The sequence below is a fragment of the Lepisma saccharinum genome, chromosome 30 (assembly GCF_977018435.1).
Source record: "Lepisma saccharinum chromosome 30, izLepSacc3.1, whole genome shotgun sequence".
Taxonomy (NCBI): domain Eukaryota; kingdom Metazoa; phylum Arthropoda; class Insecta; order Zygentoma; family Lepismatidae; genus Lepisma; species Lepisma saccharinum.
The window spans coordinates 5,250,457-5,277,241 of NC_139258.1; the positions used below are offsets into that span (position 1 = coordinate 5,250,457).

The following is a 26,785-nucleotide window of genomic DNA, read 5'->3' on the forward strand; positions in this document are numbered from 1 at the left end:
GGATGGTTGTAGGAGGGAAGCAAAATTACCGTATTTACTCATGTATAATGCACACTTTTTTCCAAAAAAATTGCTCCCAAAAACTGTGGTGCATATTACGCACGGAATAATTCAGATAGCCGACATGAAACCATACAGGGTCATTTCATGATTTTGGGACAATTTTATTGACTTTTCATGTTTACGGAACCCTATCATGTTATATATCGTTGGAAAGCTTAGATCATGCAGTTTCTGAATATGGCAACAGTATTCCATTCAAGATAACGACACTAATGTGAAATGCGGTTGAAATAAGTTCATCACAAAATGAAGGAACGTTCTGATTTCTATGGTGCTTTGGATGAAAGAAAACATAAGGAAAAAGAAAAAAATAATTAAAATGTATACTGGCCAAATAATAATATAGATATGGAGTGTGGAAATTCCTTAATGGAAGAAATCTTGTGCTGCTAACTGCTAGTTTGAGGGTCCTAAATGTGCCTTGTGTAAATGTTGCATTAGTGACGGAAAATGTATATATTTTGAAGTTCTTTTAGAAAAAGTAAAGAAGGAATGAGCAAAACCACGTATAAAAGTTTGAAGGCCATTTCACATGATTTTTCACTTTGTAATGTAATGTTCTGTGACACCAAGAAAAGCAGTGCAACTCTGGCAGAATTCAAGCATGCACCTTCCATCACTTGGGATGCATATCAGCAGTATTTCTTGGTCGAGAAATAATAGAAAATAACTTCCTGAGCACTGCAAATCCATAATGTAATTTTGATCTCGTTTTTGACTATTACAGAATAAATAAGGTGGTTAAAGAGTGAAAGCTTTGGGATGCTAAACACAGTGGAGGGAGAAGGGGGAGGTGGCATGGGTTGGAGACTTATTGTTTACACAAGAGGATATTCTCCTCTTGGTCTACATAGCAACAGGTGACTCATTGAATAGGTATGATTATATATTCACTCTTGACAGCATAGCAACAGCTTTACGACCTACAACAGTAAGTCATTTAGCCATTTTTCAAACTGGATTGTTCTGCGCATTTAGATACGAGATATAATTTTTTGTAACTTTTACCCATCAAAACCCAGGGTGCGCATTATACATGTACGCGCACTGTACATGCTTAAATATGGTAACATTATGCTTATGGGAGTATTATTTTGCTTGTTCTCTTGGGAATAGCAAACTTCCGATGTCGTAAAAACACATATGAATGGAAAAAGAACATGCTCAATATTTCATTTTCAGTTGGAAATGTCACAATGTCCATTTGATTAGACTTAACTTAAAGTTGTCTCTCCATAAGAAATTACGGAATCCTCTAAATAGTCAGAAATATTTTCGTTTTTAAAACTATTAAAATAAATACTTAAATTTTTTGTATAAAGATAAATTTATTACCAAAAGAAAGCTTAAACATTATTTTTTTATTTGTTGAAAAGAGTATTGGACAAACGGTGACCGCTCATGTTTTCACATTCGATTATTCTTGAACTAAAGTTTTCGATCACCCACGAGGAATAGTATTGATTAACAGACTGGCGGACACGATCAAAATTTGTGTTTGATCTTGATGACTTTGGACATCCCGACTCGTTATAGTGCTTCCAGTGTTTTTAAACTTTCTCACCCAACATTTTATTAAATTTGCACTTGGGACGTCTCTCGTTCTTGCCAGGTTATAGTGATGCCGGTACAAACGACACACAACAACATAAGAATCATTATTTTTATAAAACGCACAAACACAAAAAGCACGTTTCTGCCCCACAAAGTGCTCCATGGCAACAATATTAACAAGATTGCCAAGCGTTTGCGATCTATCCCATTTCTCCGTAATGTGCGAATTGCTCCAGAGTGTGGATCAAAAAACGAAAAATATTTCTGAGACACCCTTTACTTATTCATCATATTTTTCACAGATCGTATCTGGCTTAATAATCAACTTTAAAAACCGCTTCCAATTCCAACATGAGTAGAAATACATGCTCTTGTTTACCTCTGTCGTTTTTTAAATCGCAGTTTACATTTCCAAGTTATTGAAATAAATATCCACCTGGTGCGAAACTGTCCCTCGGTGCCTTAATGTTCATGTTTAGTGCGTGCAATTATTTTATGGTGTGTGTAGTCCCAAATGAAAAAGAAAAATAAATGTGTAAAAAATTTCAGGACATGGGCTGAGTACACACATTCTCATCATGAGTGAAAGTGTTAAGATACGTTCTAACACCATGCAAGATAATAGAATTAAATGGTTCCAGTTTCAAAATTCTTTGCAAGTTTCAGTCCTATTTCCAGTGGTAATGTCAGGGATTTAAAAATGCTGAACCAATTCATCTAGCACACCAACCTCTGGAATATTTATTTTATTTATTTATTTACAGACCTGAAGGAACTCCTTACTCTGGAGGCTGTTTTCAGTTCGATATATATTTCCCATCAACGTATCCGTCGAGTCCACCATTGGTTCACCTTTGCACCACTGGCCATGGAAATGTACGATTCAACCCTAATTTGTATTCTAACGGGAAAGTGTGCCTCTCCCTTCTGGGAACGTGGAAAGGTGTCCAGGGAGAACAGTGGACGGAGACATCAACATTGCTCCAGGTAATGCCCTTGGGTTATTTTTAATATTTTGTAAAAGTAATAAAGAATAGAGATTTCCTTGATTTTACATTTTTAGCATTCTTTGCTAGAGCCAAATTTGCCATGTATTCATTCTGCATTTTTAAGTTTTTTCGGTTTGTCCCATGAAAAATCTAAAATCAATTTCTACTGTATTCTCTTTTCTCTAATCTATGCAATTACATACATGTAGATATAGATAACCACAACACACAACAAATGATAAAAAAATTAACAATTTGTACAAGCTTTCGGTACCATCTTGGAGTCATCATCAGGGCTGTTCGACAGATTGGTACGGTAATGTTCTACACAGATCGAAATCTCGGAAGAAAAGTTGTTATGCTTCCCCCAAGAGACTCGAACCAGAGTGCATCCTGTAGGCCAAGCCCAAAGCCTGATACTTTAGACTGCATGGTACAGTACTGCAATTAGTGTTTTTCGCTCGATCAGCAAATAGTTCACACGGCCAACGCTAGATGGCAGACAGAATTGATAGGTCTTCCGCTCGAGCGAAAAATGCTCGAACAACCGGAATAGACTCGAACCCTATTAGTGCAGGTATTTCCGTCATTTGTCTATGGATCAAATATGGATTATGAAGTAAAAGATGAAGTGAAATGGAAAAATAGTGAACATAGTCATCTTCTCAGTGTTAAAATGCAGTTTTGTATATCGTACATAGATTTGTGAAAATTATATATATATATATATATATATATATATATATATATATATATATATATATAACACAGGAATAGGGTTAGAAATGGTGCCAGAAGGGCGGATAAATACAAATAATGAAGGAGACAGTAAACACTTACCACACGAATAGAAATAATTCAATATTTCGCGATCTGAGTCGCATTTTCAAGAAGGTAGATAAAAGATCGACGACACTGTGAGTAGAGGCACAGAATACTGACCGTAGCGTCTCTACGGTCAGTGTTGCCAGAAACAGTTGAAAGGAAACACGAAATACTTTAGCCAGTGTTTACTGTCAGGTGGGTGGGTAGTTTCGGGGAGGAGAGGAAAGAGTTACTGGTTGGCTAGGTTGAGTCCGGGGGGTATAGTGGCGTGCATGCCTGCTATATAGGCCCTTTCCCATCGCCTGCGGAAAGATGTGTCAGAGCGGGGGGGTAAAAGGTGGATGATGGCAACACGGAAGCAGTTATTGAAGGTGGTGTTATGGCTGTTGGTGTGGATGGCAACTGTGAAATCTGAGTTTTGGGTGGAGGAACGGTGATTATTAATCCTTAGATTCAAGGGGGTGGAGGTTTCGCCTATGTAGAAGTTGCCGCAGATTTGACAGATGAGGGTGTAAATTAGGTTGGATGAGTGGCAGGTGCCCTTAGGGTGAAGGGTGAACTCACCTGCCGCTGTAGGGATCAGGAGGGTGGGGGAGGTGATGAGTATGGGGCAGGTCTTGCATCTGGGTTTATTGCACCTGTGGGCTGGGGGAAGGGGTGCGGAAGGGGTGGGGGTGTTTCGGACCAAGATGTTTTGGAGGTTGGGGGGGCGACGGAAGACGACCCTGGGTTTTTCCCGAAAGATGTCTCTGGTCTCGGGATCACTGTGCAGGATGGGGAGGAGGGAGTGGAGGGTATGTCTGATTTTCGTAATGTGAGGGTGGTATTGGGTGATCAGAGTTGGAGGTTTGGTTTTGGGTTGTTTGGTGCGGTTGTGGGAGTTAGCTCTAGTGATTTGTTTGTTGATGAGGGTGGAGGGGTAGCCACGGTTGGTTAGGGCTTGGTGCAGGCGTAGGTTGTAGTTTTGGCGGGATGAGGGGGATGAGTTGAGGTGCTGGCCTCTGAGGGCTAGGGAAAATGGGATGGCTTTTTTGGTATGGTAGGGGTGTGAGCTGGAGTAGTGGAGATACTGGAGGTGGTTGGTTGGTTTGATATGTATGGATGTTTCCAAGTGGTCTCCCACAATGTGGATGTCCACATCGAGGAAGGTCACTTGGTCTTTGGAGTGGAACCAGGTGAATTTGAGGGTGGTGAACTCATTTAGTCGGTTTAGGAATGTTGTGAGGGAGGGTTCGCCATGTGTCCAGAGGAGAAAAATGTCATCAATGAATCATTTTGGGGAGGAGAGGGAAGGGTTACTGGTTAGGCTAGGTTGAGTCCGGGGGGTATAGTGGCATGCATGCCTGTTATGTAGGCCCTTTCCCAGCGCCTGCGGAAAGATGTGTCAGAGCGGGGGGGTAAAAGATGGATGATGGCAACACGGAAGCAGTTATTGAAGGTGGTGTTATGGCTGTTGGTGTGGATGGCAACAGTGAAATCGGAGTTTTTGGTGGAGGAATGGTGATTATTAATCCTTAGGTTCAAGGGGGTGGAGGTTTCGCCTGTGTAGAAGTTGCCGCAGATTTGACAGATGAGGGGTGTAAATTAGGTTGGATGAGTGGCAGGTGCCCTTAGGTGAAGGGTGAACTCGCCTGCCGCTGTGGGGATCAGGAGGGTGGGGGAGGTGATGAGTATGGGGCAGGTCTTGCATCTGGGTTTGTTGCACCTATGAGCTGCACCATATATATATATATTATATATATATATATATATATATATATATATATATATATATATATATATATATATATATATATAACACAGGAATAGGGTTAGAAATGGTGCCAGAAGGGCGGATAAATACAAATAATGAAGGAGACAGTAAACACTTACCACACGAATAGAAATAATTCAATATTTCGCGATCTGAGTCGCATTTTCAAGACGGTAGATAAAAGATCGACGACACTTTGAGTAGAGGCACAGAATACTGACCGTAGCGTCTCTACGGTCAGTGTTGCCAGAAACAGTTGAAAGGAAACACGAAATACTTTAGCCAGTGTTTACTGTCAGGTGGGTGGGTAGTTTCGGGGAGGAGAGGAAAGAGTTACTGGTTGGCTAGGTTGAGTCCGGGGGGTATAGTGGCGTGCATGCCTGCTATATAGGCCCTTTCCCATCGCCTGCGGAAAGATGTGTCAGAGCGGGGGGGGTAAAAGGTGGATGATGGCAACACGGAAGCAGTTATTGAAGGTGGTGTTATGGCTGTTGGTGTGGATGGCAACTGTGAAATCGGAGTTTTGGGTGGAGGAACGGTGATTATTTATCCTTAGATTCAAGGGGGTGGAGGTTTCGCCTAGGTAGAAGTTGCCGCAGATTTGACAGATGAGGGTGTAAATTAGGTTAGATGAGTGGCAGGTGCCCTTAGGGTGAAGGGTGAACTCACCTGCCGCTGTAGGATCAGGAGGGTGGGGGAGGTGATGAGTATGGGGCAGGTCTTGCATCTGGGTTTATTGCACCTGTGGGCTGGGGGAAGGGGTGCGGAAGGGGTGGGGGTGTTTCGGACCAAGATGTTTTGGAGGTTGGGGGGGCGAACGGAAGACGACCCTGGGTTTTTCCCGAAAGATGTCTCTGGTCTCGGGATCGCTGTGCAGGATGGGGAGGAGGGAGTGGAGGGTATGTCTGACACTCCCTCCACTCCCTCCTCCCCATCCTGCACAGCGATCCCGAGACCAGAGACATCTTTCGGGAAATACCCAGGGTCGTCTTCCGTCGCCCCCCCAACCTCCAAAACATCTTGGTCCGAAACACCCTCACCCCTTCCGCACCCCTTCCCCCAGCCCACAGGTGCAATAAACCCAGATGCAAGACCTGCCCCATACTCATCACCTCCCCCACCCTCCTGATCCCTACAGCGGCAGGTGAGTTCACCCTTCACCCTAAGGGCACCTGCCACTCATCCAACCTAATTTACACCCTCATCTGTCAAATCTGCGGCAACTTCTACATAGGCCGAAACCTCCACCCCCCTTGAATCTAAGGATTATATAATCACCGTTCCTCCACCCAAAACTCAGATTTCACAGTTGCCATCCACACCAACAGCCATAACACCACCTTCAATAACTGCTTCCGTGTTGCCATCATCCACCTTTTACCCCCCCGCTCTGACACATCTTTCCGCAGGCGATGGGAAAGGGCCTATATAGCAGGCATGCACGCCACTATACCCCCGGACTCAACCTAGCCAACCAGTAACTCTTTCTCTCCTCCCCGAAACTACCCACCCACCTTACAGTAAACACTGGCTAAAGTATTTCGTGTTTCCTTTCAACTGTTTCTGGCAACACTTGACCGTTAGAGACGCTACGGTCAGTATTCTGTGCCTCTACTCAAAGTGTCGTCGATCTTTTATCTACCGTCTTGAAAATGCGACTCAGATCGCGAAATATTGAATTATTTCTATTCGTGTGGTAAGTGTTTACTGTCTCCTTCATTATTTGTATATATATATATATATATATATATGGGTAAAAGCCGAAAGGGCTAAATAAAAATCAAAGAAGGTAAAAGGAAACACTCACCGGACAGTGAAAAAATTCAGAATTTTCACTAACTTTGTCATGGCATCTTCGGTGTGAGAAGAAAGAGACGGAACCGGAAGTTGGGGCCCTGCAGAGTTGCCAGGTCCCCATCAAAGAAGAAGTGGTGCGTAGAATGAAAGAAACACTGTTTTGTCACCAGGCTCGTTGAAAACTGTGAGTGAGTGGGATGGGTTTGGTTGGGAGGGAGGGTGGGATGATGTGGGCGTTACTGGGTGGCCTTGTTCAGGCCAGGTGAAGTGGTTGCACTCATGGCCAATATGTAGGCCCTCTCCATCTTTTGCGAACAGAGGTGTTGGCTGGTTGAGGTAAGAAATAGGGTAGGAGATGGATGATCTCTACCTGGAAGCAGTCGTTGAAACGGATGTTGTGGTTGTTGGTGTGGACGGCAACAGTGAAGTCCAGGTTGTGGGTGGAGGAGTGGTGGTTATTGATGCGAAGGTTGAGGGGCCGTTGATGTTTCCCCCAGGTAAAAATCACCACAGATGTTGCAGCTGAGGATGTAGATCAGGTTTGAGGCATGGCAGGTCCCCTTCGGATGGAGGGTAAATTTGCCAGTGGCTGTGTGCACCTGGAGGGGGTGAGAGGTAATGAGGATGGGGCAGGTTTTGCACCTAGGGCGGTTGCATTTGTGGGCAGGGGGGTGTTGGGGTTGTGTGGTGAAGGAGTGTTGTGGACCAGGATGTTTTGGAGATTGGGGGGGGGGGGGGGCGTTTGAAAACCACTCTGGGTTTGTCGGGAAATATGTTTTTGGTTTCAGGATCACTGTGGAGAATTGGGAGAAAGAGAGTGTAGTGTGTGCCTGATTTTGTTGAGGTGGGGATGATATTGGTGATGAGAGCAGGTGGGTTGGTGGCAGCAAGTTTCTTGGTGGTGGTGGTGTGTGACACAACTCGTGATATTTGGTGACGAGTGGAGGGATATCCGCAGTTGACCAGGGCTTGGTGTAGGCGGAGGTTATAATTCTGGTGGGAGGTGGGTTGAAGTGGTTCAGGTGCTGTCCTCTGAGGGCCAGAGAGAATGGAATGGCTTTTTTTGGTTGTGGAACGGGTGGGAGCTGGAGAAGTGTAGGTATTGCATGTGGTTGGTGGGGTTTTATGTGGGTGGAGGTAGTCAGGTGTCCTCCCTTGATGTGCGTGTCCACATCCAGGAAGGTGATCTGTTTGGGGGAGTGGGTCCAGGTGAATTTTATGGAACGGAAGTGATTAAGTTGGTCCAGGAAAGCTGACAAGGATGGTTCTCCATGTGTCCAGAGCATGAAGATGTCATCGATGGATCGGAGCCAGAGGAGGGGTTGGATATCCAAGAACTCTTGCTCAAGTTTGTGCATGAAGAGGTTTGTATAGGATGGGGCCAATCTGGTGCCCATGGCTGTACCTCGGATCTGTAGGAAATGTTGGTTTTCAAAGGTGAAATTGTTACATGTGAGGACAAGTTGGGCTAGGTGGGTCAGGAAGTTAGTGCTGGGGTTGTGGGGTTTGGGTCTGCTATTGAGATAGAATTCTATCGAGCTGAGGCCATGGGAGTGGGGTATGTTGGTGTAGAGGGAAGTGATGTCGATGGTGCCAAGGGATGCTACGACAAAGTTAGCTAAAATTCTGAATTTTTCCACTGTCCAGTAAGTGTTTCCTTTCTCCTTCTTTGATATATAAAAATCAAAGAAGGTAAAAGGAAACACTCACCGGACAGTAGAAAAATTCAAAATTTTCGCTAATTTCATAGCATCCCCATCGAAGAAGAAGCGGTGCGTAGAACGAAGAAAACACTGTTTCGTCACCAGGCTCGTCGTAAACTGTGAGTGTGTAGGATGAGTTGGGAGGGGGGCGGGAGGGTGGGTGAGGGTGACATTACTGGGTGGCCTTGTTCAGGCCAGGAGGAGTGGTTGCACTAATGGCGGATATATAGGCCCTCTCCCATCTGTTGCGAACAGAGGTGTTGGCTGGTTGGGGTAGGAGATGGATGATCGCTACCCGGAAGCAGTCGTTGAAACTGACGTTGTGGTGGTTGGTGTGGATGGCGACAGTGAAGTCCAGGTTGTGGGTGGAGGAGCGGTGGTTATTGATGCGGAGGTTGAGGGCCGTTGATGTTTCCCCCAGGTAAAAATCACCACAGATCTCCTCACACCGATGATGCTATGAAATTAGCAAAAATTTTGAATTTTTCTACTGTCCGGTGAGTGTTTCCTTTTACCTTCTTTGATTTTTACTTAGCCCTTTTGGCTCTCCTTGCTTTTATCCATTATATATATATATATATATATATATATATATATATATATATATATATATATAAAAAACAGGAATAGGATCAGAAAAGGTGCCAGAAGGGCAGATAAACACTAATGAAGAAGGAGACAGTATACACTTACTACACGAAGAGAAATTATTCAATATTTCGCGATCTATGTCGCATTTTCAAGTTGAAGAAGAAAGATCGGCATTACTGAACGCCGATCTTTCTTCTTCAACTTGAAAATGCGACATAGATCGCGAAATATTGAATAATTTCTCTTCGTGTGGTAAGTGTTTACTGTCTCCTTCTTCTTTAGTATATATATATATATATATATATATATATATATATATATATATATATATATATATATACACACACACACACACACACACACACAGAGTGTCCACAAATTATCTTTACAACTTCAAATCTAAATAACTAAATAATGGAACGAGGTATCTCAGTTCTGTTTCCTTCATTTAAAAGAGAAACTCTCAAAGTTTTTCTTACCACCTCAATGCATCTCTATGTGCGCCCCCTTGTTGCCCGTAGGATATCAAGGCAATACTCGATTTCCTACCATATCCGCTCTAGTACCTCCTTAGTAACTGTTGCGATGGCTGGAATGATCCTTTGTCGTAGGACTTGAATATTGGGAACTGGCGTTCGGTACACAATATCCTTAACATAACCCCATAAAAAGAAATCCAAAGGGGTTATGTGGGATGATCTTGGTGGCCAAGTTATTGGGCCATTTCTCCCAATACATGGACCAGGAAAATGTTCATCTAAGGACCTGCGTACCTCCAGAGCCCAGTGAGGTGGTGCACCATCCTGTTGGAAAATGATATCTGGCTGGAGATGCTCCAGTTGTGGAAAAACAAATTGGTCCAGCATATTCAGGTAACAATTGAAGTTTAAAAGGGGCCAATGATTTGATTGTGCATAAGATCAGACCCCCCCCCCCCCAAAATTCGACAGGTATGCATATTCAATAATTTATGAGAAAAGGAAACACACTGTGCCTTCTCCTGTGTAGTAGTCATTTTGTGGAAATGTGACCTCACATCTTCCCCACTTACTCAATGTACCTGAAAAAACAGTAAACAAAACTTTGAGAGTTCCTCTTTTACATTAAGGCAACAGAACTGAGATACATCATTCCATTATTTAGTTATTTAGATTTGAAGTTGTAAAGATAATTTGTGGACACCCTGTATATATATATGATTATGAACTGAAACTATATAGTCTGACATTTTATGTTTCTATGATTATTGTTACATTAAAATGATGTTCCAGTTCACAGTAGGTGCTGAAAATGGGCGCCATTTTCTTGTAAACACAAGTCCACATGATTACACATGTTTCATGCCACTTTTCTAAATATTTTCGTGGAGATCTACCCATTTGCTGCTGAACGTCATGAAGGAATTCTTGTGTGGCTATCTTGGGTCATCCACTTAGTTGCGTATCATGAACGGAGCAAGTTTCACAAAATCTGTGTACAAGATCATGCACTGCACTTGTACCTGGTGCCAGATCATCAGGAATGAACTTTTCCACACATCTTTCACATGACAAACTCAAAATGTGCTTCCAATAAAGCAATTTGCTGTGCTCGCGTAAAAGGCATTGTTGACAAACTGTGATTGTACGTCTCACACTGAGGACTAAGAGCGGCACTGCTCTAAACATAATATAAAGTTATGAATAAACTTGTTCTTCAAGGTCGTACCAATCCCTACCGACAGGCTTGCCAACTCATCTAGATAAATGCCTTAGTAGCTTTTTTAAAAAGTATGAGTGCAGGGACTTTTCGAATGCTCTGTGTATTTATTTGGTCTCAAACATAGTAGTTTGCAGTCATTGTTACGAGGGCAAATGTAATCTCTCTCAAAGTCTTTGCCCCTATTTTGTTTTCAGCCGAAATATTAGTGATATTAAGAAACTGAGATGTACATTCAGTGCAATAGGTTTTTCTTGGAATGGCCCGGCCTTAACTCTCGGCGGCACGGCACTGTTGTCAGTTTCCAGAGATGCCTGTAGTACTCAACACATCCACGTTGTATGAGCAGCGAAGTGTTATTCTTTTTCTATGGAACAAGCGACGAACGGCCATCGAGATCCATAGGGAAATGCAGCCGATGTATGGGGACAAGTGTCTCGCATTGAGAAGTGTGCGGTGGTGGTGTTGTGAGTTTGAAAATGGCTGAGATGACCTTCGCTCCTCGCTCACAACGGAAAACATTGTGCACGGTCTTCTGGGATCGCTGAGGACCACTCCTGCTGGATTTCATGCCACGACGCGACACCATCAATGCTGACAGCTATTGTGGCACACTCTCACGTCTGCGAGCTGCCATCAGGAAAAAGTGCCAAGGGATTCTCAATGTGGACAATGTGGTTATCCTCCATGATAACACTAGGCCTTAAGTGACAAACAGGACCATCGACAGACTTCATTCATTCGAATGGGAGATTCTGGAGCATGCACCATACAATCCAGACCTTGCCCCCAGTGGTTTCCATGTGTTCGGTCCACTGAAGAAGTTCTTGGCAGGACAGAGGTTCATTTGTGATGACGAAGCGAAGACCGCTGTCCGGTGGTGGCTCCATGATCAACTGGCTGAAACCGGCCACAAACTAATGGTGTGATGGGAGAAGTGCCTGAACCGCTGAGGTGACATGTGGAAGAAGGTACATGGAACAATTCCTATATTTTGATTTCCCTACATGTTTATTATTTCAGGTGAAAAAACAATTGAGGCAAATACTTTTCCATTTGCACTCGTATTAATTAGTGATCATAATTGAATAATTTTCTTTCTAGGTTCTCATTTCCATTCAGTCTCTGATCTTTGTCGAACAACCGTACTTCAATGAGCCTGGTTATGAAAGTAGCCTGGGAACTGCTATGGGAAAGAAAGCAAGTGACCAGTACAACGAGGATGTCATTGTGCACACTGTAAAGTACGCTATGATCGAGCAGATGATAAGACCCTGCTCTGGGTTTGAGGACGTAATCAAGAGGCACTTCCAACTGAAGAAAGATTACATCCTGAAGGTGAGATATAGTGCAGTTTCTGCAATTCAAATCCTACCATGAACTTCAGTGATTACTTTGTAGACCGTATGAGGAATGTCAGCTGAAAGTTGTGAAGTGAACAAAGATGAATTCCAATGTATAAGGTAGCGCATATTGTATCTACCATTATAACTTGGCAACCCTGTCCGAATGCAGGTGGGCATGCAGAGGAATCCCCCATGCTCAGGCAGATGCAAGTGTTGCAATCAGTTTTCCATGGAACGCTTGCTGGTTCAGACATGTATCACAGCACTGGAGGTGTTCATCCGAACGGGTTCCATTCAGGAAACGCAGCTGGCACTGATATGATTGTCCAATGGTCATGATTTAAATTATTATATCATATTATACCTGATTATTTTAATTTTCAACCCCTTTTATATCCATATTTATCAAATCAACGCATAAAAATTTCAAGTACTTCAAACGCTTTATATTCTTAGTGTGACAATATTTCTTAGATGTTTATCACTAAAAAATATCATTATGGGTGTTAAATTTGGAAATAACAGTTAAATTTTCATTAAAATTTAGTACTTTGATATCACGACTCAGAGAGACAATAGAGAGCCAATGGCAGCATGTAGAAACAGAGGCATCTTGATACTCCTCAGTGCAGTCAGTGCCTGCTGCGTCTCCTGAATGAAACCCGTTCGGATGAACCTCCACTGCCATGTTTCATGTCTGAAGAGGCGAACGTTCCTGATAGATCGATTGTGAGCCATGCAGCTGCTTAAGCATGGAAGACTTCGCATGCACACCTGCATTCCAACAGGGTTGCCAACTAATATTGGTAGATACATTATGTGTCACCCTGTGAGACTTAGAGGCTGCAATGTTAAGCCCGTCTCCCACAGAAACAGAATTTCCATTAGAAGGTACCTCCTGGGTTTCGAATCCTACTCGGGCCCGACCCTGTGGCCGAGTGGTTAGCACATCGCGCTGCGACGCCAAGGGTCCCAGGTTCGAATCCCCGTCGGGCTTGGTTGTTTGTGAATGTCCATTCATCAATTTCATCACTCATCCCCATCTTCGCAAATTAGCCAAGAGGCACAAAACGCCAAGTAAAATAAACTAAATCAATCAATCTAAACCTGGTACCAAATTGTTTACCCAGCTACTAGTTTCAGTTCGACACAGTACTGGTCCTATATGCATGTGGTCATGCACATGTAATTTGTTTCATTACATGATGTATTTCTTTTAAATGAACTGTTTGTGGCTGAGTATTTTATGATCATTGTGAGTCAATGGATTCAGAGTAAAAGGTGAGAGAAAATGCATTTAACAATATTGCACTAACTTTAAAACTATTATTGAAATCAACAAAACGTGAGCTTTGATGAAAACCTTAAATACCTGAATTATTTCTCAACAAAAAACTGTTTTTTTTATAACACCATTCAGCCTTGTTTCCATGATTATGAAAAACTAAATATGCTGACCAAGACAGTAATTTATTTTATTAAAAACATAAACTAAAACGTAACGTTTCAACCTTCTAGCAAGGTCTTCATCAGACTCTGTATCAAGTACAAAAGTAACAAGATACACAAAAAGGGCATTATATATACACAAACATTACTCCCTCCAGACTATTAGAAAGTTGTTAGGAACTTTCTAGCAGGTGGCTATTACTTTCCAACTGTACTTTCACCTAAAAGGCTCAACATAATTACTTTCATATTGAATGTGAAGAGATAGAATATCTCACGCTCTTTTTCCTTCATTTTTCTCCCTTCTCCTCTCCTCTTTCTCTCTTGTCCTTTCCACTCTTTCCAACATTCCAACTCTTCCATTCTTTGTTTAGCTTCAATCCCCCATTCCAGTTCATTATGTCTTCTTCACCTTTCTTCTCTATTTCCTTGGCTTCCTTCCATTTCCTCACTAGCATTCTCTTCTTCCTTCCTATCTGCTTAGCCTCATCCCACTCTATGTCATGTCCTGTTTCTCTCATGTGTTTAAATATGGCATTTCTCTCTCTCTTAAGTTGTACATCATCCCTATGTTGTTTCAACCTGTCTTTCAGCCTTTTTTTCGTTTCTCCTTTTATGATTGTAATAACCGTAGACTACAAGAGAAATAATTATATAATGCAAGCAATGCGTACATACAAAAAAAATCTGAAGAACCTGTATAGGTAAAGTTCCTTGTGCATATAGCACCGTGCCTTCCGTGCCAGTAAGGCACATTTAGAGGATGTGTGGGTAAAGCCCCACACATTCTCAATCTTGCCCATTTTGGAGGTGATGTGATCAGCACCATGCTAAGGTGACCTTTACCCCCCCCCCCCCCCCCCAGGGTTGCCCTCAAGTACCCATTGATTTGAGGCTGGGCGAGTCCCGGAACCGCTTTATGCAGGGACAAGGCCGGAAGAAAATCAACCTTCGATCACCCACCTTGGGGATCAAACCCTTGTCTCCCGCATGGAAATTGGATACCCTACCAGCTACACCATTGTTTCTTAACCTATGGGCCGTGACCCACTGCTGGGTCCTGATAGGACGTGTGAGTCACAAAGTCTGGCTCGGAAATTTATTTACTGTGTTTTAAGAAACTTACATTTAATTATTTTCCTGTAGTTTACGGTTATTACAACCATAAGAAAACAGTTTTTCTTTGTGACGTTTCAGGAGAACACACACTCCCTTCATCAGACATTTATTTTTATCTTGACTAAAGATACAGTTATAACAATGGTTATCAATTTTTTAAACAAAAAGAATCCGTTATATAATGGATGTTGTCAATGTTACATTGTTGTAATAGAGCAACTTAACTGTGAAAAGAAGCAGTCTGTTTTATTTTTATTTCAGATATATATATTTTATCACATTATTTTTTATTTAAAATTATGAATCCCAAATATCATCAGGTAATTCAAATTGATCATTGTTTTCACAAAGTCTCTTGATGTTTTCTGTAACATTAAATTTTAAAGATGGTGGCTTACTCCAATCGGGAAAAAGAAAACTCCATACTGGATCTATGTTACCATTTTCATTATTTAATTTATTCCAGTGTTGTTCTGCAATGAACGAAGCTTCCCAGACATTCAACTCTGTGTTTCCCGTTAATCTTTTTAAAACCCTTCTCTTCTGTGTTTCTCGTTAATCTTTTTAAAACTCTTCTCTTAAACGATGTTATAACTATGTTATAACTATATTTTTAGTCAAATGAAAATAAATGTCTGATGAAGGGAGCGTGTGTTCTCCTGAAATGTCACAAAGAAAAACTGTTTTCTTATGCTTGTATGTAGTGTAAACTCTACATTTCTGTTATTCACGCTCTACCATTGCTTTTTACTGGCATCTCTCAATTTCAGCATGTGTGTTTAGTTAGATGTTAGTCTAAAGTAGAGTTAGAAGCGGTCGAGGAAAATCTGGCGGCTTTTCTGGTTGGGCTTTTTTCGGCTTTTTTCACAAAAGTGTCTCAAATCAATGAAAATACAGGAGTTGGCAGAATTTTTCCTCTTCCGTGGTTTTTGTTTATCTCCTTACTGTAAAAGACACTCATTTCTAAATATAAAATAAAATATGAAATTCGATGCTAGACATAGTGTTTCCAAGAAAGCTGGCTTTTTTGAATGGGTGGTTCTTTCAGAGTATTATCTTCATATTTCGGTAGGCTTATTAAATATATCTATGTAGTATAAACATATTCACATAATTAGAGTATTTTTGTATGTGTTTTTAATAGAACCTAATATTACGATATGAGTTTCAATGTTTGAATTTGTTATACGAACATGTACATGAAGCAAAAAGGAAAATACTGCTCAACCTTTTGAAAATCTAGTATCAGATCTCTTTACATTGAATTTTGTGTTCAGTAAAATATATTTGTATTCTGGCTTTCCAGTACAACATGTATAATTAGGTTAAATGGCTGCTAAACCTTGTCACGGAGCAACTAGTGATGTTTTTTGGCTGCTTGGTGCAGTGGTTCTCAACCTTTGCGAGACCACAGCCGAGTACATTTATTTCTTACAAGTCAATGCCCTGATACCAACTATTTCGCCCATAAATACATTTCTGATGTTTAAACTTTATATGGAAATTAATATTAATATATCGAGTATGGCATAATCATAGTTCAGTTATGTGTAGACTTGCTGTCAAATATAAAATTAGATTTTAAAAAAATATTCGTCAACCCCTGGGTGCAACGGACTTTTTGCACCACGGCGATTGAAAAACACTGGCACTAAAACTTAAGTATAGAAATAAATAAGACTGGCTGTAAATCTGGACTGGGCCTACAGTTTGAGATGAGATCCGAAGCACACTGCCTTCACTGAGGATTGAACCTCAGACCTGTTCTTATTACAAGGCAACAGCATTACTTTATACCACTCCAGAGGGTCATTCATGATTATAGAAGGAACCTTCTTTCAAAATACTGGCCTTTTTTCATCAACATTACTTGCAATTTATTCTCTGTGATTAACAGGCTAAATTAAATCTTAATCTCTTATGAACTTGCTAACAATTTTGTCAAGTATAGAGTTCATTCAGACTGAAGAAACACATGACAGGGGAGGGGGGTCACATTGAAGTGACAGTTGACATGGACCCCTTCAGTCTGTAAGCAAGCATCCATCAATCATGCACAAAGACCGAGGCTACATGATCCTCACCAATGAAGGAGCTTTCAGACTGAAGTCACAGATGACAAGCGACGCAGTCTCCTTCAGTGTAAAGCAAAACGTTTACCATGCATACAAGAACAACAGATCAAAGCGGCACGATGCACGCCATTGAGAAAACAGTAGTCCGCACAACATGCAAGTGACATGTTTAGCTCGTTGTCGCATTTAGGTTCAAAAGGTTAAATGAATTACTGAGGGTCTGCTTACAGGTGACACATGCCACTTGTTGCTTCGGTCTGAAAGTTCCCTGAGAAAACGGTACAGGCCAAGTGACAAGTGACACTTGCAGCTTATGTTGCTTCGGTTCGAAAGGTTGCATTTACTTCTAATGGTTGGTTTTCTAAGAGCCACGTGTTGCTTCCATCTCAAAGCTCTATTAAACAGGATATATACAAAAATTCACATAATACCTATACTTCTGCATATGTGTTGTGAACAGTAAAGATTTTTAATTGTCCTGAAACATTGAATATTTTGATATTAACATTTCTTTCATATTTTATGACATCAACATTTAAATTGAGACACAAACATGTAAAAGCTTGTTTTAAGTCCATTTCATGGTCAGATGTGCTCATCAGGACTACATGTTTAGTTTTAACCCTAGCATACGAGAAACTTGCATACCGGGAGGCGGCTCACAAGCCCTAACTTGTTTTCACTAAAATTCAAGAAAGCATTTTATTATTGAATCACTGCTTCCTTTGCTGATTATATGCAGTTATTTATTAATCATAATTTACTAAAATTACTATCATTAATAAAAATAATAACCAATTATTGCATGAGTGTCTCGCATATATTTTATCATTCACTAAAACTCACAAAATTCATAATGAGCGCTCGAAAAATCTTCTTCAGAGTTAGGCGCCAGCTCTGAAAATCAGGTGCCAGGAAACCACCTACAAGCAATTGTGCATACTATATAAGAAGCTGATCATCACCGAATTCAAAACATCGCTAAATCATGTGAGAGTTTAATTACCAAGTGCTTGCCAAGAGAAAGCGGGAAGGGGGGGGGACAAAGAGTAAGAAATTGTTACTGATTATATGGAATGTTCACAACGTTGATAAAATAAATAATTTGCTAACTTATACTGTACTGCAATTTGAACTTAGAATCTTCAAAATTTCGTACATGCAAATTTAAAAAACGGCAATATAACAGTAAAACATCACAGCCGCCAGGCTGAAATTTTCAGTCACCATGGCAACCAGGATTTTTCGAGCCCTGTTCATAATATTTTTTAATTAATGCATTTTAGTTTGTAGAAGTGCGGTTGTTTATTAAATATAATAATTACAATAATGACCATGATTACCAACAACCACTTGTACAGTGTCACTGGCATGAGTGTCTTGATTGAGACACATTCAAAGATGGCGCCTGATATGTGTACCAAGTGCATTTTGCCTCCTAGTTACATTACATTTGTTTTTATGAAGAAAATAATAAATAAATATTGGGAACATCATACAAACAATGTAATTTATTTTCAAACAGTTGAAAAATCTAAAAAATAGAGTCGTGGGCTGCAAGCTCCCCCCCCCCCCCTCCTTGTCGGTAAGCTAGGGTTAAAAGTGTATCTGAACCATTATGCAATGTGTGTCCACTGGGATTGGCCAATATCTTCTACCTTGGCTGCTACATCATGTAAATTTCTTTTAGCTAGTTGTAAAATATGTCACTACAAACCTGTAAACTCATAACAGTAACTTCAAGTGAAATAGGTTAGCTGTAATTGGTAAAAAGCCAAATTTCCGTTTTTTCCCAGAAAAGCCAGCTTTTTATTGAAAAAAAAAACGTTAAAAAAAGCCCGCTTTTTTGAAAGTAGTCTGAAAAATTAGTCTTTTAAATTACATATTTACTTTTCTAGAATGAAGTATGTATCATTAAATTATTATAAGCAAGCATAAAAGAGGGCTTCTTAAAGTAATCGGTACTAGGAAAAACATGATTATAAACTGGGTGCACACCCCTACAAGTAATTATGCCAAAACCCCATTTAAAAAAAAAAAGTATTTTCAGGGGATTTCCCCCCTTTCCCCCTCCATATATACGCTGAACGTGCATAAATTATATATCGTCTAAATCTGTGATTCATTCTGCATACAACGGTATATCTTTCATATCTCTAGGGCATTTAGTTTCTGAGCTATAGTCATTTCAAGGTACCGCTGCATTTTGAAGCTTCAATCAGTGGCGTGCCGACCATTCCTTTTGGGATGTACAACTCAAGTTACATTGGTCATATGATAATAATGCAAATATTTTTGTGTTCCTTACATGTCAGTGATCATTTCCATGTGCATGTCGACACTGTAATGTACTTTTTTCGAGGTGGTGGGAGGGGGGCAAAACCCAATTTTTTTAAAAAAAAGTATTTTCAGGGGATTTTCCCCCTTTCCCCCTCCATATATATGCCGAATTTGCATAAATTTCATATAGTCTGAATCTCTGGTTCATTCCGCGTACAACGGTATATCACTCATCTCTCTAGGGCAATTAGTCTCCGATCTACACTCATTTAATTGAAACTCTGCATTTTGCTCAAAATCGGCTCGGGACCATGAGGCTTACTTGTGAAAATGGCCTTGGGACTCAAAAGGTTAATGTATTCAGAGTGTGGATTTCAAATCCATCTTTCAGTATTCAGATATCAGATCCAGAACTCAGTTCCTCCAGCATTTGGATTCATATTCAGGAAAAAAAAATCAGTTTTATTAATTTTTTATTGTTAAAAGATTTGAACTTTGGGACTTTTTAAATAGGTTTTTTTTAAAAAAATATTAATTTTTGCAGGAAGTTCGAGATAACATGAAAAAATACCAGTCGAAGACAATTGAAAAAGCATATCAGCAGTTGTTGGCAGAATTTCAGAAGATGAAGCCTTTTCAGAATGGAGATTCCCCTGATGGTCCTGGCTCCACAACATAGTCGTCAAAGAGTCCTTTTGTTTTCATTACCCTTCAATATTTTTCCAAATGTTCAGTGCATTTTGCTAAAATCAGACTGTGATAAAACTGTATAAAAGTTATTCCAATTCTTTATTAATTGTTAAAATCACAATATTTTTAGTTCATATGTAAGATAATTATATAGCTTTATTGTACATTATAGAGTAACTAAACTTAACTGTCAAGCAAAGACTGCACATTTGTATAAAAGTTGTTTATTAAATAATTGTGATATATTGTGCTATTTGTCAACAATGTGAATAAAAGTTTATCCGTGTGTATAGTTATGGAAGGTTTTCTTACTATGTTTTTTTCTGCCTGCGCATGCTGTTTTGTTTTCAGCAGTCATAAAGGAAAGAATTTGCCTGAAGGTAAAACAAGAAAGCGTTGTGTACTTAGTGTCATATTGAAAGGGAGAGATCGTAACAATAGTGGAGCGGCTACTTCGTGTAATGCTAATCTACATTGCTTAGAAGTGTACGTGCCTTTATTGTCTAGATCTGAACCTTCTATATACTGAGCTTATCAAAGGGTAGGTATTTTTTTCACAGACTGTATGTGCAATATATAATGTAAAATACCATTTTTCCATCAAGAATATGTATTGTAATTTGAATTCTGAGTATATGTGCGAAAGAATCATATCAACCTTTTGAATAGTTAAAAATGGATTATTTTGTTTTCAAAGTTAGAAATTGATACAAAGTATCTTATAACAAATTGCATTTATAATAATGCCCATTTTTCTTCTCAAGCTTTTTGTAAGGAAAAAAAAGTGTGGTATTACTCATTAATTTGACAATTAGGTTTAAAAATTGATGAAAGAGGAAATGGGTGAATGTGAAGCAAAAACCTCCTTTCCTCTTAGAAATTTTTACGTGTTGAACAAGTTGTTTTCCCACTTTTCCCCTACCCCAAAAAAATCGAATTTTCTGCATTAAATATTTTCACGTGTTCTATAGTAGTTGGCACAAAATCTCAAGGGACCAGAAAAAATATATCTTCAATTTATGTGCACTTTATTTTTTCATGGATAGACTTTCCCCATATATCACAGAAAACTGTATTGGTATTAGATGTGGTTCACAAAAAAAATAGATTATTTTTAAGAAATGGACTCTAGTGTTTATGAGTTGTGCATGCCTGTGCCAATCTTTCATTAATTCCAAACTATTTCATGTATTTTGAAATTCAAGGTATCAGTCTTAAGAATTAATATTAGAAGCATGCATGCATGTGTGTGTGCGAGGACTTAACAATATAAACACTTTTCAAGAGACGTTAGTAGATTTGTAATGTTTGCATGTAGACAGCTTCCTTTGATTTTGTAAAATTTATTGTTTGTTATTTATAGTATTACTGCTAGGAAGCTCTGATGCAGTTAGAAGCGTATTGTTTGTGCTACCTACATTTGTATTTATATTTTCCTGAATTAATATTAATTTTCTATGAACCAGTTTTGCCATATCATTTGCTAAAATGTACTATTGCGTAACATTGTAATTGTTTCAATAGCATATACAGTAAAACCTCATAAATCTGGACTAATGGGGGATAAGTTGACCGGTTTAACGAAAGTCTAGATTAACTGAAATAACCTAAAAGAACAGTAGAAAGTGCATTAAAACTCTGTTTATAACAACAAGACACATTTATTATGATGTATTTAAAGAATATAGGCCTAAATGCACTATACAGTACAGTAAAATGTTGTGTATTCTAACAATGGCAGCATATGCAATGTACCAATTTTGTTGCTGAATGTTGTTCGACTTCAAAAATTTGTGTGTTGGCTTAAAGCAAGTGGAGTCCGGTACGGAGCAATATGACGATTGTTATTGTTGACTTCTAGCCACATTTAAAACCTTGCATTCTTCTTCTTCTTTTTTTTTTGGCCTTTTGCCTGTCCAGCTTATCGGGGTCCGAATTAACGAGGTTTTACTGTACATGAACATATTGTCAAGAAAGAATCTCTGCATTTTTAGACAAGTGTATACCGTGCACATAGCAAATGAACTGTAATGTAATTTTTTTAGTTGCAATGGACAAGAGAATGTCATTTGAATCATGAACTCTGTGTTAGTGTAGATAAAAGAAAGTAATGCTATTTGATCTCATTTTCCAGAGATATCTTTCAGTTTTTTTCTTTTTTTATACTTGCATTCCCTCCATGTCAATGCTATGCCATCTTTGATTCAACTGTTTGGAGCCTCAATGAATACATAAATGTTACCGAAAGTTCCATTTGAGCAATGAAAACAACATATTGTAAAAGATGTGTAATGAAGAGATTGAGAATTAAATGCAGAAATTAAGACAGGCACAAGTCATCACCATTATATATTCCAAATGCAGGTAAATAGCTGTTTTTTTGTACCGATGTTTTTTGTTTTGTAGATATTTTGCACATTTTTTTTAAAAAATTTGAAAACCTCAAAAGTAGATATTTGTTATCATTTTTTTGGGTGTGTGTGAAATGAGTTGTCATTTAGTACAATGCTTGTTGTGCAGTATGAATTTTCCATTCTCCAGTATTGTAGTTGAAGGTAGTGCAAATCATTCACTATTTACTAACATAAGCAGCACTTTCTTTCCTATTAGCTGAATCCAAGAGAATATGTAGTTCGCTGTATTGGTTTCTTGAACTTGATTGGCTGATGTGAATATGTTTGTTTAACATTGTAATTTTTAACATGAATGAATGTGCTTTTTTAAAAATATATTTTCCAGTATGAAGCATAAGGCAGGATCTTGCATTGTGCTAGTTAAAATGCTCATTGCAGTAACATAACTGTTCCCCACACATTGGAAGAATCGAGCTAGGCTTTAAACTGCCGGGCGGGTTTGCCGAATGTAACCCCTGATTCGCCGAGGCTTTTCCACACGATTTATAAATTTTTGCACTTATTTCGGAAAAACGTTATAACTCTTAGACTATTGGACCAGTCTGCTTCGGGTAAGTTTTATTTTGAAGCCAAGACACCAGGGCATGCAACTGTGTACAATTCAGAATGCCAAAGTGAAAAAGACGGGGTGGGGTGGGCCATGCCCCCCAAATTTCCATGAAAAAAGAATAGAAATCTGGACTTCGCCCCATCTTTCCCCACTCCTATGGGAAAAGGGCACAAACTTTAGCTGTCTTTTCATAGTATGAACCTTTCATAATGAAATGAAAGTTGTTTCGTGTTCCTAGCTGGCACACAGAATGTAATATGAGCCAATATGTTGAAGTCTGCATGCACAGCTCGAAAAATAAGGTTAACAAGGACTCGAACATGTGACCTGAGCATGTTGAAAGGGGAAAAAAGTTCTCCAACCTTGACGAAGCCTTTTCCCAGAAAGCCTGTGTGTTTCCACCACAATATAAAAGTATCAAGGTGCAAATAGCAGCAAATATGGGAATTTTATCTAATTCTTCTTGACCCTCATTTTGCACAGTCATCAAACACACTTCAGCCTGTCAGCATGCGCTGTCCATTTACAGTTGAGCAAAGAAGACCAAGAAGGGCAGAGCCATTCCTGCTGTGGCTGTTAGGCTTGCTTTAGACAGAAGCAGAAATGCTATGTAAATTCTTTCAAAAACCGTGTAGCAGGCAGTACTTTTCACGGAAGTATTTCATGTAACATTGTGGTTAGCTTTTGCGATTGCAATGTATAATATATACAGCACGAAATGCATGTCAAGTTACACCGTCTATGGTTAATTCATGTTATTTACAATTGCAACAACTAATATATTCTTCTATGCGTGTACTGTATACACTATAAAGTATGTATTTAATCAGCACCACTGATTTGTACCTAACACCTTTTTATAGGAAACTTTATTCCTATATAGTTATTCCTGAATAGTTATCAGTAGGGCCCGGGTGATTATGTTATAACATATTTTTCATTTGGCTTCAGATCTAATATTGGGGTGAGATCTTTACATATCTGATGAAAATTAGCCGAAATAGACAAACTTGACAAAGCATATTTTGACATGTTTCACCAATTTCACGTTTTTACAACATATTTCTTTAATTTTGTTGTAATAAGACATATTTGTGTATAATTTCGTAATTCTCTCGCACATAATCGGTTATTTCATATATTTTTCTTCATTGCTTTAGTACAACGGATAGTTCATATGATCGCTGGCAGGATATGGAAATTACGGAGGAAGAACGATGCCGTCTTTTCTTAGTATAGAACAATATAATACCCCACTTTTTTTTTATCCTGCCGAGAATTGATAGCCATGCAAACGTTATTGAGGAAAAATGTTCTCTCTCATTGTTGCACGGGAAGTAAAGAAGTTTCGTTCTCATTTCTTTGCCTTTTTAGATTTTCACAAAAATCAGTGAAAAGTAAAAATAACATTCGGTAAAGTGCTAGTGTTGAAGGTATCACCAGTTCGGCATCTTTGACAGAACCTCAGAGGAAGCCGACCGGACCCATATCTGGTTTCGAGCCACCACCTGTTTATCGGCAAAGCGCTGTTGTCACTTTCACCTGCAGTGTTTAGACACCCATTCATTCACTGTGACGTTTTACTCCCAAGGTCTGTATATTGCATAAAAAAATAGCAAAACACAATAACACAACCTAGCATAGATAGAGAACCTCAACCTCGCGGTTTAGGACTTGACGAGAGCTGTCATTTCTTGGATGGACGCTATTGGTGGGAAAGGTTTCAGGGGACGATTTATTGGACTCCACGTGGACCTGACACGTGGTTGTTAGGTGGAAAACTGATCTTTCGGAACTTTTTTTGAAGTAAAGTGAGGTTGCTTTGGGGACCAGCACTATACATTACAGCCCCTACTCTACTCTCTCGGGTATGGGAGAAATTCGAGAGTACTGTTGTGCATATTTTTGGCTTTACTGGAAATATTTCTGCATTTTTCTGACATATTTGTAATTTTTCATGACATATTTTCCAATTTATATGACATAATTACATACATATTTTACAGTTTTATAGGACATAAAGTCCCGGGCCCCTAGTTATCAGCTTTTTCTGCACTCGTGACCTAAAGGTAGCTTCTGATTGGTTATGCTACAGAAATAGGACCGAGCATTTTAATCATGGCATAAATGTTAAAGAAAATGCTTTCATCTTAAGCGGCCTTAGATTTGGCAATACAGTAGAAAAGAAAATCATCGTAATAAATCTTGGTTGGTCAACATCCCCCTCTTCCCTCCTTTCTTTCTGTCTGCCAAGAAAAGTGACTAACGTTCCCTAACAGCTCCGAATTCTCATCACCTGGAAAATACTTCAAAACTTCTATCATTTCTCTTTGTAGTGTGAATTGGATGAAAAGCAGATGAAACAACTTAAGATACTGTTTTTTAAACACTCAGTGTGGCTGATGTTCATTTATTTTTTGGTTTGTACATGGGATATTTTATTGTCATCCCTTTGTTTCCTACATTGCAATGCGAAAGTCTACTGTCACATATTATTCCCCTTAGTTTCATCCTTGAATCTTTGTTATGTTGTTTGTAAGCCACAATGTATGTTCATGTTATGATGTTACAAGTATTTCATTAACATATTCCACAGCCATGGTCACCAACAGGATAGAACTAATTATCTTCCTTCATGCACACGCTGTTGAATCAAAGAATTTGAAATAGACTATACGGTGCACACTTTTAGAAGGAACACGAGTTTGGCCAATACCCAGCCAGTGCTACTGTGCTGTTGACAAACTAACTGCTAGCGCAAGGGAATGACAGAAAATTTGCGATGTTTCCATGCACAGTATATAGGCGTACAGTGAAATAATATAGTGAATATTTCTACACAGGATTATAATATCATATCACTGTAGCATATACAAGAAACCCATACCTGAAAGAACCTTGAAGGTATTTATTCATCACCGCTCTCGTCATCTTCCTCAGTCTCCGTGTCACTGATTTCACTCATTTCCGAGTCACTCTCCTGGAGATTAATGATTAGATTTTGTACCCGTGGTGCCAGTACTACTGGTGCTAGGTTTCGAGAGCGGCATTATTTAAAATAATAATAACACACGGAACACACACTATTGCACAAAAGGGCTGTATTTAATCTTCTCACATCTGTTCTTTGTGGCGCACAAGTGAACGATAAGCGAATAATTTTACACCGGCCTTGCTACGAAAATGCTGAACTCAAACTGACCAAGACTTTCAATGTTCGAGAACGCCCAGAACAATGAAGGGTCATTGTTTATATCGAGGCGAATTTAACACCCACAGTTTTCCCTAGACACAACAACTCAGCTGCGTCAACACGGTGGCAATGAAAAAAAACAGGCTGGAGGAAATGAAAGGTGTTTCCCTTGTTTCTTCAAGGAACGATAACTCCGGCTGTAGGCGACGGAAATTCATAGGACTTGGACAGTCAGGTTCAAAATGTCTTGCGCCATCTTATGATGAACCTTAACGTGGCGAATTTTATGAAAACTTCTTGCACGCAAGAAAAATACAGAACACTACTTTTAACTTCCGCAATGCAGTCTCCTAACTGTACAACGTTGCACTTCTGCCATTGGCTGATCGCCACGCACACCCTCTGCATGGCCCTGCCCGATATCGCTTCTAGAAGCGTGCGTCATATAGTAATTTCATGAGAACAGTAATGAACAACATATTTTGTTTAAGTTTGATATAAAATAGTCCAGGTCTCTTTGTAATATGAGGTTCAGACTAAATTGTACGTATCAGCTTCAGAAGGAACTATTTACTTTTCACATAAATTTACGTTACTACATGTGACTAAGAATCCACTTTTGTTGCTGTAGGATCGTATGTGTGTGGCTTTCGTTCAGTATAAACAATTGTTCAGGAATTGCAAAGAGTAGTATAC

At 39.5% G+C, this 26,785-nt stretch overlaps 1 protein-coding gene across 1 annotated transcript in view; it reads left to right on the forward strand.

Moving 5' to 3' along the window:
* Positions 1–20,224, forward strand: part of LOC145981878 (uncharacterized) — a 106,189-nt gene extending 85,965 nt beyond the window's left edge. Inside the window, exons 19-21 of the mRNA XM_083115358.1 lie at positions 2,382–2,604; positions 12,078–12,311; positions 19,787–20,224. Coding sequence (XP_082971484.1) covers positions 2,382–2,604; positions 12,078–12,311; positions 19,787–19,921 — 592 coding nt within the window. The 3' untranslated portion in view covers positions 19,922–20,224. The remainder of the gene's footprint in view (positions 1–2,381; positions 2,605–12,077; positions 12,312–19,786) is intronic.
* Positions 20,225–26,785: the final 6,561 nt, after the last annotated feature.